Source organism: Pelecanus crispus, chromosome 3 (genome assembly GCF_030463565.1).
Source record: "Pelecanus crispus isolate bPelCri1 chromosome 3, bPelCri1.pri, whole genome shotgun sequence".
NCBI classification, from domain to species: domain Eukaryota; kingdom Metazoa; phylum Chordata; class Aves; order Pelecaniformes; family Pelecanidae; genus Pelecanus; species Pelecanus crispus.
Genome location: NC_134645.1, coordinates 68512092 through 68525833, shown reverse-complemented (window position 1 = coordinate 68525833; position 13742 = coordinate 68512092). Strand labels below are relative to the sequence as shown.

Sequence of the window (13742 nt, the reverse complement as noted above, 5' to 3'; positions counted from 1 at the left end):
AGGCAGAAGTTCCTATTCTGACTTCTTGTGTAATGACTGACTTTTCACTTAATTTCTTGGTTTTCTTCTAAGGAATACCTACATATGTGCATTTATCCATTTATCCCTCCATCTGTCCATCCATATATATGCACTCCCTCATGCACATCTTTTACAAGCTCTTTGAGCAGTTTCATAAGCCTGTGTCATTTACTTCATAACACCTAAAGGAAAAGTGAAAATTGGCCTTGTTGCTGCATTATTCGATACTTTCTTAGGTTTGGTAAAAAGCAAAGATGACCTTAAAGGAACCTGTATTGATTTGTTAATCTGGCTACATTACAAACTCTCCATGTAAAAAAAGTTGTTATAGAAAAAGCAGTTTATTACAGATAGTATCACAATGCATTTAAATACTGTCACCTTCTTCTTTAACAGGTCTATGGAAATGCAAGATCTAGCCAGTCCTCATAATCTTGTTGGAAGTAGTGATGCGCCGGGTAGTTCCAAACTGGATAAACCTAATCTCAGTAGCACATCAGTTACAACAAATGGAACAGGAGGTAAGTGTAAGATACTGCTGGCACACAGAAAGTTTTGGCAAGTCTTTAGTCATATGCATTTTTTAACATAATTTTGAGGATGAGCATAAACCCTTTATAAACCCAGCAAGAATTATGAAAAAATGGCAGTCATACCAGTGTAGAACTACTAATTCCAACAGCACTTCTTTGATTTGCACCAACTGAAGAGGCAAAACTGTGCAAAGGTGAAATAAGGAAAATCTAGGAATGGTTGATTTGAACAAAGTGTTAAAAGTTTGGTTGTACCTGCCGGTAACTTGAAGTAGATTGCATTTTCTGCATCATATTTCATTGCTGAGTAATAATTTACTCTTACACCCTGAGCTACACACATTTAGGTTAATTTAAAATCTCTGTTAAAAGAAGTGCATCAAAATTAGGCATAGGTAATTTTTTTACAGGCTGAATGTGTTAATTCCATTTCTTGGCAGGTAATGAAAGTTTGTCATAAAGAGATTTTTAGATTTTCCTCAAAAGTAACTGGTTATTACTGCTGTATCTATTACTGTAGGGACAGCACTACCATGCAGCTACAACACAGATGTTCTAGTGCTTTCAGAAAATAGATTCTGCCATAGCTGAATTGGACCAGTGGGAGGCAGGGTACCACATTCTGAGATGGAGTCCTGTTCCCATTAGCGTCTGTGACAGTGACACCATGGATACGAGTCAAGCTAGAGTTTCAGTCCTCTTTTTTTGAGTTCATACATTGCTGTCTATTTTAACAGTTGGCACCAAGAAAATTTTTTTTAGTTTGTTCTTTCTGGTCACTGTGGAAAGCATTTTATTCCCTTATCCCTATTTAAAAAAAAAAAAAATCTGTCAATGTCAATAAAAAGTGTATGTGCATGTGAGGGCAACAGAGCTCTGCAGAGAAGGGTTCAACCGTTAAGGTTCAGCCTATTTATATTTTTAAATAGAATCCTTATTCCAGCATAAAGAGAAGGGAAAACTTCAAGCATGCCATTAAAGAACACTAATAACTAGATGCCTCTATATTATACTTGCACAAATAAACCAGTTAAAATAATACTCATAAAAACAATACAGTGCAGTTAAAAGACTTGGCTCAAAGTGCAAAAACACTTATTTGCCTTGAAGACTATTCACGTGCCGTGAACTGACGTTGGGACAATGAACCGTTATACCATTCCCATTCTCAGGAGACAACATGACTGTGTTAAATACCGCAGACTGGTTGCTGAGTTGCAGTACTCCCTCTTCTGCAACAAGTATGAGAGACTCTGGTACAGTGCATGTGTGTGGTGGTGTGTCCCCGTGACTGCTGTGTAACATCTCTCTTGGTTTGCTCTGTTCTTTTGTTAAGCAGTTTGAACTTTTTCATAGGGTTCCCCCCGCTTTTTTTTCCACCCCTTCTCAGAGGCCTTTCCCACAGCCAGAAAACTGTTGCAATAAATAGTTATCTTACCGAATGACTGAAAGTCATTTGATGAGCAAGGAGAATTTAACCCACTTAAGATTAGCTTAACTGTCTACATGCTCTGACTGGGAGAGCCCTGTGGTGATCAACATTGCTGGGAACTGCCAGCAGTCAGCATTACTGGAAGTCAGACCAATGGATTTTCCACAGAATGCCCATTTGTTTTTCTTTTATTTTTAGGTACAACATTGCATGATTACCTGAGCACAAATCAAGGTTGACATTATTGTTACTACTCCTACTACTACTTTCATTATTAATTAAAGCTTATGTCTAGTGTGGTACTGCATGTAACTTGCCACTTTACAAACATTTGGCCAAATTTTCCAAGCTGTTGTTTTCATTTATGAGTTTCCTCTCAAATATTATTAATTGTTATGAGTTACAATGATTAATAATAATTATATATGTGACACTCTTGCAGTGCATATTGGATTAAACATAAGGTGTAAACATGCATCACCATGACTCTCTACACGCCATTACAGAGGTGCTTAAGCTATGCAGGTATGGACTAAAGTTAGGAAGATCTCAAAAAGTTTCCTTTTAAAGAAACCCTCAGAATTAACTTGCCAGTTGTAAGCCGCACATCCACAGAGAATTTACCGTAAAAAAGTTCAGACTTGAGCACAAAAGATCATTTGCACTGGAATAACTGATTCCATGGGAATGCTCCTGCTCAGTTACAAGAACTTAAGTTTAAGGAAGGACTAAGCTAACTTAGTCTGTCACCTCAGTTAACTGTTCAGCATGTTCAGATAAATTTGGAAGCTAGTAATTCAAGTACTAATTATCAGTAGTAAGGAAATGTAATGTGAAAGTCCTTGCATTACTTGCATTAAATCTGATTTTCCATAGGCAGTAGAACGTTTAGATCTGTGCTTCTGGTTGAGTATATTCCTAGGAAAACCCTTAGGCTTGCTAAAAGAGGAAAATCATTCCAATGACAAGCTGTGTGGCTTATTGTTTCATGTGAGCTTTCCAAAACTTTTTTCCTCTAATACAGCTATTGCACTCGCTTGTCCTCCTTCATGCATAGTAGTAGCATCCTTGCCCCTAAAACTCTGTGTTTATTTTGAGTCCTTAATGTAGAGAGGTTCTTTAGGTAAAAAGAGAGGCCGGCAGAGTAGTATTCATGTTGGTCTGCTAAGTCCTTTCATCAAGTGAAGAACTTATGTTGTAGAAGCTGTTGCCTGTTGGGAGCTGTATTCTGAGTTTGTCTTAGAATAATTAAGTTTAGAAGGGATCCCTGGAGGTCAGCTGGGCCAACCCCTGCTCAGAGCAGGGCCAGCTTTGCTGTTAGATCACGTTGCTCAAGGCAGCGTCTAGTTGAGTGTTGAGTATTTCCAAGGTGGAGGTGCCACAGCCTCTCTGGGCACCTGTCCCAGGGCCTGACTACTCCCGGCGAAGAATTTTCCTCTTACATCTAATGGGATTTTTCCTTTGCTGCAGCTTGTGTCTGTTGCCTCCTGTCATTTCACAGGGCACCTTTTGAGAAGAGTGTGCCTTTGTTCTTTGTCATCTTTGCACCTTCCCATTAGATAGCTGCAGGCAGCAATTAGCTCTCCCCTCAGCCTTCTCTTCCTAGGACAGAACAAGCCCAGCTTCTTCTCTCTGTCCTTGTACATCATATGCCCCAGCCCCTGACCATCGTGGTAGCTCTACTCTGTTAGCACGTGCAGTCTTTACTGTTAGCAACACTCAAATGTATTTCCAGCTTGAGATTGCTTTTCATTTTATTTTTACTCTTTCAATATTTTAAAAAAAAGAAACCAACTAATCCACGCTTTAAAAAATAGAATATTAAATGTACAGTCTCTAAAGTATTTATCCAAAGTGCTGGTTCAAACTCCTAGTCTTTGCATTATGCCTAGAGCAGTTGCCATAGTAGTATCAGAACCATGCTTTATCTTGCATGTGGGAAACATGGGGATGATTCTGTGTTTTTAATTGGTGTCACCTTTTATTTTGATTTCAGTTTTAAACGTTCCTGGGTTTTTGATCTGATGTTAGAATTCTTTTTTTTTTTTTTTTTTTTTAGTTAGCTTTGTGCTTTTTCCCTTCTTGGTTTAATGAAATGCAACACAAAGAAAGAAAGGTAGTAGTCCAAATGTCTAGCTACACCGAGGAAAACACCTTGATGGATTCCTTACTGTGATAAAATCTGAATGTAACAAAGTAGAATGGTTTAAAATCAAGCACATATAAAAATACTTTCTACGTGTATTTTTCAACAAAACACAGTGCCAATATGATGTTTTTCCTCAAGTTAAGTTCTGAGAGTTTCTTTTGGTTTAGATCCCTTTCTGCTTGACAGGGAGAGAAAAAGATGGTGACTATTGGTGCTGATGGAAATGCACTGCAGCTGGCATTAACCAGAACTAGAAACAACTCTAAAGGACACATTTCAATTCATTACTGAAGTTTTTGTTAAATAAAACAGTTTGGCACATACTGGAGTGTCTTTCTGGATGCAATACTGAACACAGGTTTGTAGCTCAGTATGGGCAATAGTGGAATACCTTCTTGAATAGAAACAGATAAAGGTACTAAAAAATAGGTTTTCTTCATGCAGGTAGATGTCCATGCCCTGCAGAGAAGAGAGACATGCATCTTATAAAGTAAAATATTACCAAAGATCTTCAGAGGACAAAATACAAATCTTTCCAACTTAGTTTGATTTTTCATTCTCTATCTGAAGTACATGCAGACATCTCTATATAGTAATCAGAAAACAAATTTATTTAGTTACTTTTCATGCTTCAGGCAACAATACGTGTTCCACATGACTGAGAGGCCTGAGGTTCAGTGGAGGCAATTGTTTTGTGACAAATGACCCTTAAGCTTTTTCTTGATGTGTATTTTATTGACCTGATGAAAATAAAATCATATCTTTCTCATCTAAATAGAGAAATGGGAATGGCTGATTACTCTTATGAATGACTTTGTTCATTTTGTGTAATGTTTGTCTCAGCTTTTTTTTTTTTTAAATCAGGAGATAATAGCCTGCAAAATGACAAGGAGTGCACAGCAGCTTGAAAAAATGTGGCTAAAATTCCCTGATGATTTCATATTGAACTAATATCCTGCTGCTTGCAGGGACAATATATGGGTGTGGCAGTTTTATTAAAGAGAAATTATAATGAAAAGAAGTCTACATTTAAAAAACACACATTTGAATACTTTTTAATCTCACACAGTAAATGGAAAGTTACAACTGTGTAACTTATGTAAGAAAGTGCTACTTGGTTTCCTTAGCACTGGGGCGCCAGCGACACTGCAAGGCACTCTCCCTGGCAGAGACAAGTATATCCCGATTTTTCAAAAGTTCTCTATTTGACAGGTGTGCCTTTGAATTCAGCGTAGGTCAGTCATGCAACTGTAGACACCTGCAGCATCCCCTATGACTTACTTAAGCAGTGTGACTGGAAATCGGGTGTGATATTGTAGGAAAGGTAGCTCATGCAGGGCCTGTCACATGTGGCTGTATCGATAGCTGTGCAGTTCCCGGTGGGCTCCTCGTTGCGCTCACAGACACAGGGAGGAATAGCAGTATGGTTCTGTAGGTGTTGTTTTCCCATGAGAAAACCAAATCCTTTATTTAGCTCATCCACTACTTTTTTGTCTGCAGACTGTAAGAGGGGTGGTGAACTGAAGGGCAGCTCAGGCTGTATTGGGACCGAATCACCCTCTGGAATTACCTCTGTTTCTCAGCTGGACATAAAGGGAGATTAGTATGCACGGAATTCAGATGCTTAAGTTAGGTGACTTGCATCTGAGCCATAGTTTGTAAATACATTGCCAGCTCAGAACATGAAACTCACACACACACACACACTTTTGCCAGTGAAGTCAACCATGGATGCAGTGATGTCAGCTTGGGTGATGTCCCTCAGAGGCGTCAGGTAACTAGCTGGCAGAAAATGCCTTTGCTTGGCATATGTTAGACCTGCTGGGAGGGCTCTGCCAACCCGGCTGTCACAGCGAAGTCTTCTGCACAAATCGTGGACTGTGTCCTTGGAATTTCCATACCTGGCGTATGACCACAGTAGTGGCCCGTTCAGGTCCTCGTCGCCACTTCGCTCTGTGCCCCTGGGCAGCAAGCGGTCCTGTGGTATCTATAGGCAAGTTGCTGGTATATATATGATAAATGCTCACACACACCCCTAACTGGCCTTCACAAAGCAATTGTGATATGTTGATGGTTTCCACATTTGCCAGTCAAACATCTAATAAAAGCTTCAGTATATTCTGTACCGCTGTTTTTTACCACATCAATTAGAAGGGTGATTCCCAAACTCCATTAGAAAAGTCCATGCCAGATGGTCTGTTCAGGTAACATGCTAAACTATAACATCTAGATTGCCTCTGTGGTGCTTTCAGTTATAGCTTGGATAGTGAGAGTCCATGATGATCTGTAAGAAATAATTTTAGTTCAGAGTGGACCCAAATGTTTGGTAACCTCTGAGTTAGAAGCTGACTTGTCGTGGCTGCCGTTTGTGTCCTACTCTAGTTCTTTTGCTTTTTTTTCTTTTAAACTTCTCTCTTCATTTATGGAAAATTGCTTGCTGGTGACCTAGCTCAAAAAGCACCCCCCAGACTCTGTAAAAGGGGAAGGGGAAAGGCAGAATGCTGGCACTGTGGAAGTAATTTGCTTCTATATGAGCATGAAACCATATTATTATTATTGTTTCACTTGTCAGGCAAAACTATTTTTGTTATGTGCTACATCCCTTGACAGCTCATGTTTCCTTCCTTTCTGCTACTCTTAGGAACTGTTAGAATCAATTAGATTTAGGTTGAAATCTCCCCAGCAGATATTGCAGTTGCTAAAACCAATAGATAGACGAATGCACAGATAAAAAGCTATGTAAATGCATGGCCATTCCAGACGGAGCAAGTGTAGATTGTCTCAGTACAGTGGTAGAGCGAAGGTTGAAGCTGTTGCACCGCATGCTTGTTCTAGCTGGACTACCGCTAGTGAGGCTGGCATGAAGACTCCAGTATAAATTTAGAAGTAAAATCTCATGTCTACTTATTCTTCTATGTAGTGTCTCTTCTTGCAGTAAAAACAGAGCCCATGAACAGCAGTGAAACAACAACAACAACTGGAGATGGATCGCTTGACACTTTTACTGGGTCAGGTAAAGCCATAATAAGATCACATATTGTTAGATGCACATTAATATATAGCATTTAATAACCTTCACTAATGAACATTTCACTGCATGGAAGCAATCTTTAAAAAATTACAGTAAAGTAACATTTTAATACCAAATAATAATAATAAAATAATAATGGTAGCTTTTGCATTTTTGTAAATGAAAATCTACAATTTTCATGAGCTATTGTCTTAAAGAAGCTGTAATGATGCCTAAGAGGATTACTGTATGCAAAAATCTTATAGTAATAATGTTTTTATTGTACTGTAGATTTTTCTCAGTGTTAGTCTTGTATGATCTTAGGAAGAAAAAAAAGGATTGTATTTGTAGCAGCCATTCTAATTTGTAAAATTTAAAATCTTAAGGGTTATATTTCAGTGCTAATCTTTTTATTCCTATGGGCAGTGTGTTAGTTTAAACACTGACCAGGTTGCCATAAGCACCTTTCTTTCCTTGAAACTAAAGGCAGGCTATATTTTACTTTAAATAATCGTAAGTTTCAGTTACTTCTTAAAAAATTCAAACAAACAGCAATTTTTAAGTAGATTCCTATACATTATTAAAAGGTGATGAATGTGGAAAAGTACAGATAATCTAATCTGCCTTTTAATCATTAAGCTGAATCCTGCTAATAATAATAACAGGGAGACGGGGGAGAATAAATTTTGCATCTGAAAATACCAGTTCAGTGATGGCCTGACTGAAATGTCACTGAAGCCAGGAATTGCCACTCCACACTGATACTACTATTACATCGGTAGACTTAGGTAGTCAAGACGTATTTAAAATATTTTGGAAATCACAATGTTTCTGTGTAATGAAAATGTTTTAAAAATTGAGTTTATGTTTCTGGAATTGTTTTTTAGGCATCAGTAAATGCAGATATACTCTGAAGTTGGTCATTCAGAAAAGTATTTATAACAAATTCAGTGCCTGAAGAAAAGGTCTTTTGTGAGATGTAAAGCAAGCGTATACTATTTCTGATTAGAAAAGATGAAAACATTGTCCTCATTATGTTTATACTGAAAGAAACACCATCAACTTAAAGTCTTACAAGTTCCATAAAAAAATTAGTATCTTGGCTAAAAATTAGTTTTTCTTTTTCACTCCATTGTTACTCTATCCTAAAATTGTCTTAGTAATGATTACAGATTATAAAATGTCCAACCATATATATGATTTTCTCATTGCTGGTGAAATTTTATCAGTTTCTCCCACGTATTTAGGACATCTGAGTTGGATTCCATGTGTAAAACATGGCTAAGGCAACATTTTCATGAAGGGGTGCCAAAAATTGCAGCCCTCAGTTCAGGTTTAGATAGCTAAGTAACAACTTGATTTCCCCAGGTTCCATTCACCCATTAGCTTCCACTGACTTCAGTAGAAGTGTTGAGATCTCTGCGCTTTCGAGATTTGGAAACAACTGGTGCCTCCAAAAAAAGGCAGGAATTTGAGCCTTACACAATAATTTTTGTCCGTTAGCCACCTGCATACTAAAAAGAAATATGAACCTGATTCTCCATTTAGGCCACAAACTTGAGTATTAAATGAGTATGGTCATGCACAGTGGGAAATCAATAGTCTGCCTGTCTGGGTGATGTGCAGTCTTCATCATCAGAGCGAGACACGGAGCTGCCTTGATAATGCACTTTCATGAAGAGCAAATCCATTACTTTCACACTTGCTTTTTAGGCAATTTGGTTGGCTCAGTTTTGTGGGAGAAGTGCTAAAGAACAACAAAAACTCACCAAAAAAGTATTTCTCTGACTTTTTAACCTGACTGGTTATTTGGGGCGTTTAATGGGTTGCCAAAGACAATAAATACTGACTAGTAGAAAGATGTCATTTCAGACAAACCAGGTGCAATTGAAAATAATGCATAACAAAGCCCCACACTGAACAGTTTGGGTTTTCCTAATAATCAGTTACATATGTGTGTTATTCCCAACTGTGACAAGGTGATAATGTTAGTGCTTTCCTGCAGCATTCAGAGCACCTGTGAGCTCATTTCGTGAGGATGCCTAGACATATAGGCCACTAGCAGGGGTATCACCTACTCTGTCTTATACAAGCATAGGTCAGAAGGAGTCAAGCATCCTTTGTTGAGAAAGGACGGATTTAGGTATGTTGTTAAATATGAAATGAGGCATAGGTGAAAAGAGAAATCCTTGTGCTGAGACCCATTTCAGAGTCTGCCATGCAGAAATGCTCTCCTTCAAGTATTCTACCCGCTAAAATTGATTTCTGTGCTTGAAGGGCAGTCAAAACCCGTGACGTGTCCTGGAGCTGAGCAGAAGGCTGAACAAGCCCTGTGGGGTGTAAAGTAGCCAGCTCTGTCCCTAACGACCAGCTGTAACACGGAAAGTGATGGTCAAGCACATTGAGGTATAAGGCAGGAGAGACAGATTAGGCTTCACAGGTAACTTGTGATGAGCCCCAATTTTTGATTGAAAAGTTGAAAAATAAAAGCACATAGTTCTCTTGAATTTAGAGTGACAGTTGCCACAGTGGCCTTGCCCGGGCCATTGGGCAAGCTCCTGCTCAGGGCTGCAGCTCCCCTGTTGCAGCTCATGCGCAAGGGCTCCAGTTCCTCCGTCCTGCAGAGCCGCCCCTGGGAGAAACTGTGCCTCTTAGCAAAGGTTAGCCAGGTGGAGAGTCACGTTGCGCACTCCTCCTCCTCCTCCGTTTTCTTCAGAGAATGACAGTTGGGACTTAATATCAGTGTACTCAATTTGGAGCTTTGTGGTCCTGCAGCAGACTCCCACTGGGGTGGGTATTCACAGGAAGCGGAGAGCTGACCAGCCTTGAGCGCAGCATTTTCATACTCTGTGAATTTGCTGCAGCTGCTGTGCTGTGAGTGCATGCATTCTTGTGTTTATATTGCTTACAATACTGGGTTAATTTGAGAACCATTTACCATTTTAATGGAGTGGAGGGAGAGACGTTTGAAGTTCACATCATCCTTTTTACTTAGTATTTTTTACACATAAAAAGGATATAGAAAACAGTTTCTGAAGGCTATAAAGGCAATGTTAGGAAACACCACTGCTGTATAACCTATGTTTGGTCCCCTTGCGTGTAGACATTGTGATTTGTTATTTAAATGAGATCTGTTTAACCTAACCTCTTTGCACAGAATTTTCCAGATGCGTAATGACAAAGTACAAAATTCAATGTGTTAATATACTGAACCCAACACATGCTATCAGAATAGTTTAGGGTCATTTAAATTCTCCACAGCCACCTTGGCCAGTTGAGCTAACAGGTAAACTGGTAAGACCTGGCTGTCAGCTTCTTGTTCCCTCTGTGAATCAATGTTAGTGGGGACTGGAATACGCCCTCAGCGCCGTAGTGAGACTTGAGAAATCAAGGGTCTTATACCTGCCCTGAAGGGCATTCCTCTGGTAAACTCGAGCAGTGAAGTCTTAGAAATATTTGAGTTTTTCAGAGAAGAAACAGTTTTGATTTTGCTTTTAAGATAAGCAACATAAAACAGTGTTTAGCCCCATTCATATAAATGGCTATATAAAGTGGCACAGTTATAAAAACAATAACAAACTGCTTCCACCATCTCCTCCGTTGCCAGCAGTCCTCAGAAGTAGGGTTAGGAGGGTAGCCAGCAGTGAAAGTTATTTAAGTTTGATAACCCTTAGAATTACCAATCTGATCTATGAGATACAGTCATAGTCCACAGGCTCTACTCAGTCATAACATTCTCTTATGGTAGGTCTTACACCTTGTGTTTCTCAAACACCTCACAGTGTAAAATGTAGTGCACAAATCAGTGGGACAATCTACCAGAGAAAGAGTGAAAGAAACACTTAGTTTGAAAGGTACACGATTTATTTCAGGGGGCACTTGCCTCTTTTTCTCTCTCTTCCCTGTAACCGGTAGTACCATCAGGAAAACTAAAAAAAAAAAAAAAAAACAACCCCAAAAAACCCAGCAAAAAAACCCCCACCTTCAAAACTGGAAACCAGACACATTCCAAAAGTATTTTATTTTCTTGTCTGAATTTACAGAATAGGTACGTGCAGTAAGTTTTTGCTGAAAACCATTAGGTTTTGATAGCTCATGTGATTTAAATGAACAGTCATTCTTTTTTTGTAGTTTACATCAGCTGTGGTGGAATGGTAAATGTGCTTTAACTAAACTGATTAATCAAATGAGCTGTCATCTAGCAAATGGTCAGACAAAAAGTGGAGCTGTACAGGCAAAAAAGATCCGATAAGCTGATAATGGATCACAAAAGTTCCTTGCCCTGAGAAACACCAAGTTCACTCTGTTAGCTATTGCTTGTCTTTAGAAAGGTCACAGGGATACAACAGGGAAGACTGATTACTCTTCAAGCCTTAAATAACTGAGAGCATCCCTTAGAGTTCTATGGACTAATTATCTTGATATATACAGCTATAGGTTCACCTAACTCTGGGAATAGCTGTATGCACATCTAGTCGATCACTCTGCGGATTGAGCTTAAACCACGGAAAGGCATTCTCAAACAAAAAAAGAATATTCACACAAAATTAAATTCAGCAGACTTCCATCACAGGCAAACCTTCAGTATCTTTTCAGTCAGCAACTGCTTTATGAAAACTGGTGGCACATGTTCCAAAAATTATTATCCAATTCTTTATTTTCAAGCCATACTCAACTGCACATTTTAAAACGAAGCTAATTGTTTTTCTTCTACTGTGTTTTCCTTTTAAGTCCTACATGTTCTAAATGCATTTAAACTAGCTTTAAAAAGATGAAGTTCTGCATATGTTCAAAGCAGTAGATCTCAAAGACGTTAATTAGGCCTGGATGTAGAAATACATCATGTTTCATAAAATAGTTAGGAACCTAAACCTATTTGTCACATATAATTCTGCAAGTTCATTTCTACTACCATTATGAACAACTCAGGAAGAGGGTACACTTTGAAGTACAACTATGATTGATTAGACTAAAGAAATTCCAGTGCTTCGTTGTGTACTACTTTAATCTTTTGAAAAGTGAATGAACAGCAGATGGCCTAATAAAGACACTCTGTATGTTTGCCCAGTATGGATTTGCTCTGAAGGGATTGGTTCAACACTTTAGAGTACATATATTTGGAATACATCTGTCTTAGTCAAGACAGATGGCTAAAGGAAAGAGAAACTTCCAAACACTTGGAATTAATCCAGTGTGAGCACCGCTTCGGAATGAAATTTTAATGGGATATGACTATTGTTCTCTTAGCTTTTTTGGAAGAATGCAGCTGTGAATAGTATAGACATACACAATTTTGATGGCTACTGAACAGGACTGCTTATCCTTATTTTGAAATAAAAATAATGTTGTTAGTGGCTATGTTCTAGTCGCCCTGTCGATAAGGAATGGTATTCGTTTTCTAGTAGTCAATCTGGTATCTTCCATCACCTAAGCTGACTAAAATTAACTACATGCATATAAAATGTGTTTTTCCTACCCAGTATTAATATTGAACTTGTGAGACTTTAAAAGTATGTGTATGTTATTTCAATCCCGTGCAATACCATATATTAAATCACAAGATTCTTTTTAACTACCAGTTGTAATAAAATTTGCAAATTTGAAAGATCTGTGGGGTGTGGATCGGATTAGGTACGAAATTGTCTCTGCAATATATTCAGAAACATGTCAGTCAAGCTGAAAAAGCGTGACATACCCACACCAAATAGAGAGTTCTGTACAATGATGAATGATTTGGGAGTCTTTTAATTTTTTTATTAAGATGTTGTAGTTCAGGTGACATCTACTTTGTTGAAAAGCTGTCCATTTCAATAAGCTTCTCTGCTAATGTTGCTGCATTAGTATTCAGACTGTTTGGCTGTATCGGTCTGATGATGTTTCTAACTGTTGTACTCTTGTTTTCTGTTTTGCAGTAATAACAAGTAGTGGCTACAGCCCAAGATCAGCGCACCAGTACTCTCCGCAGATATATCCCTCCAAGTTAGTGTCTGCACCTCTTCTAGTCTTTTATAGGGAATTGACCTTGGCTGTAGGCAGTTCTGTGGTTTGTTGCAAACAAGTGTTCAGCAGAAGAAGAAACAGAGAGAAAGGAAAATACTTAAGCCTCAGTACTGGCTCCATTATAGCTCGCTTTCCAACTTTTTTTTCCTCACATGGCTGCAGAGTAAGATCCTGCCCTGTGCATTATGGTATTGCTGCACAAGAAATACCCTTGAATATCGGCACACAACAGAAGGAAAAAATTGGACTATTATGTTCTCAAACATCAGCATCTTAGCAGTGCTGGCAATGTATACAGACATATTTTGAAGAAGACAGTTTATATTTAGAAATCACAATTGCATGTGCAAGATGTGTACTGAGGGGTAACCCTGTCAAAGACCCTCCCAGCGCCAGCATTGCCAAACGCTTCCAAACATTCCAGAGTCATGAACTGCCCTTTCCTCCTCCTTCTCCGGTATCATAAGATTTAAAAATCAAATAAATTGGATTAGCTTTTAATGCCTTTTTTTTATTATTTTTAAGCCAATGGGCGTTGTTAGGAATAGCAAATTTCTTTCACTTTTTTTTGAGGAAATCAGGTTCTTGGGCAATCAC

The 13742-nt window shown here is 38.5% G+C and overlaps 1 protein-coding gene across 4 annotated transcripts in view; it reads left to right on the top strand.

Moving 5' to 3' along the window:
• The first annotated feature begins 421 nt into the window (after nt 1–421).
• EYA4 (EYA transcriptional coactivator and phosphatase 4) overlaps nt 422–13742 on the top strand; it is a 50718-nt gene continuing 37397 nt past the window's right edge. For 2 of the 4 annotated variants that reach the window (XM_009489783.1, XM_009489768.1), the window contains exons 1-3: nt 422–542; nt 7071–7148; nt 13058–13124. In XM_009489783.1, coding sequence (XP_009488058.1) covers nt 422–542; nt 7071–7148; nt 13058–13124 — 266 coding nt within the window. Of the gene's footprint in view, nt 543–1726; nt 1796–7055; nt 7149–13057; nt 13125–13742 lie in introns of those variants that run through there. The other 2 variants (XM_075706674.1, XM_075706675.1) reach the window with 2 other exon arrangements.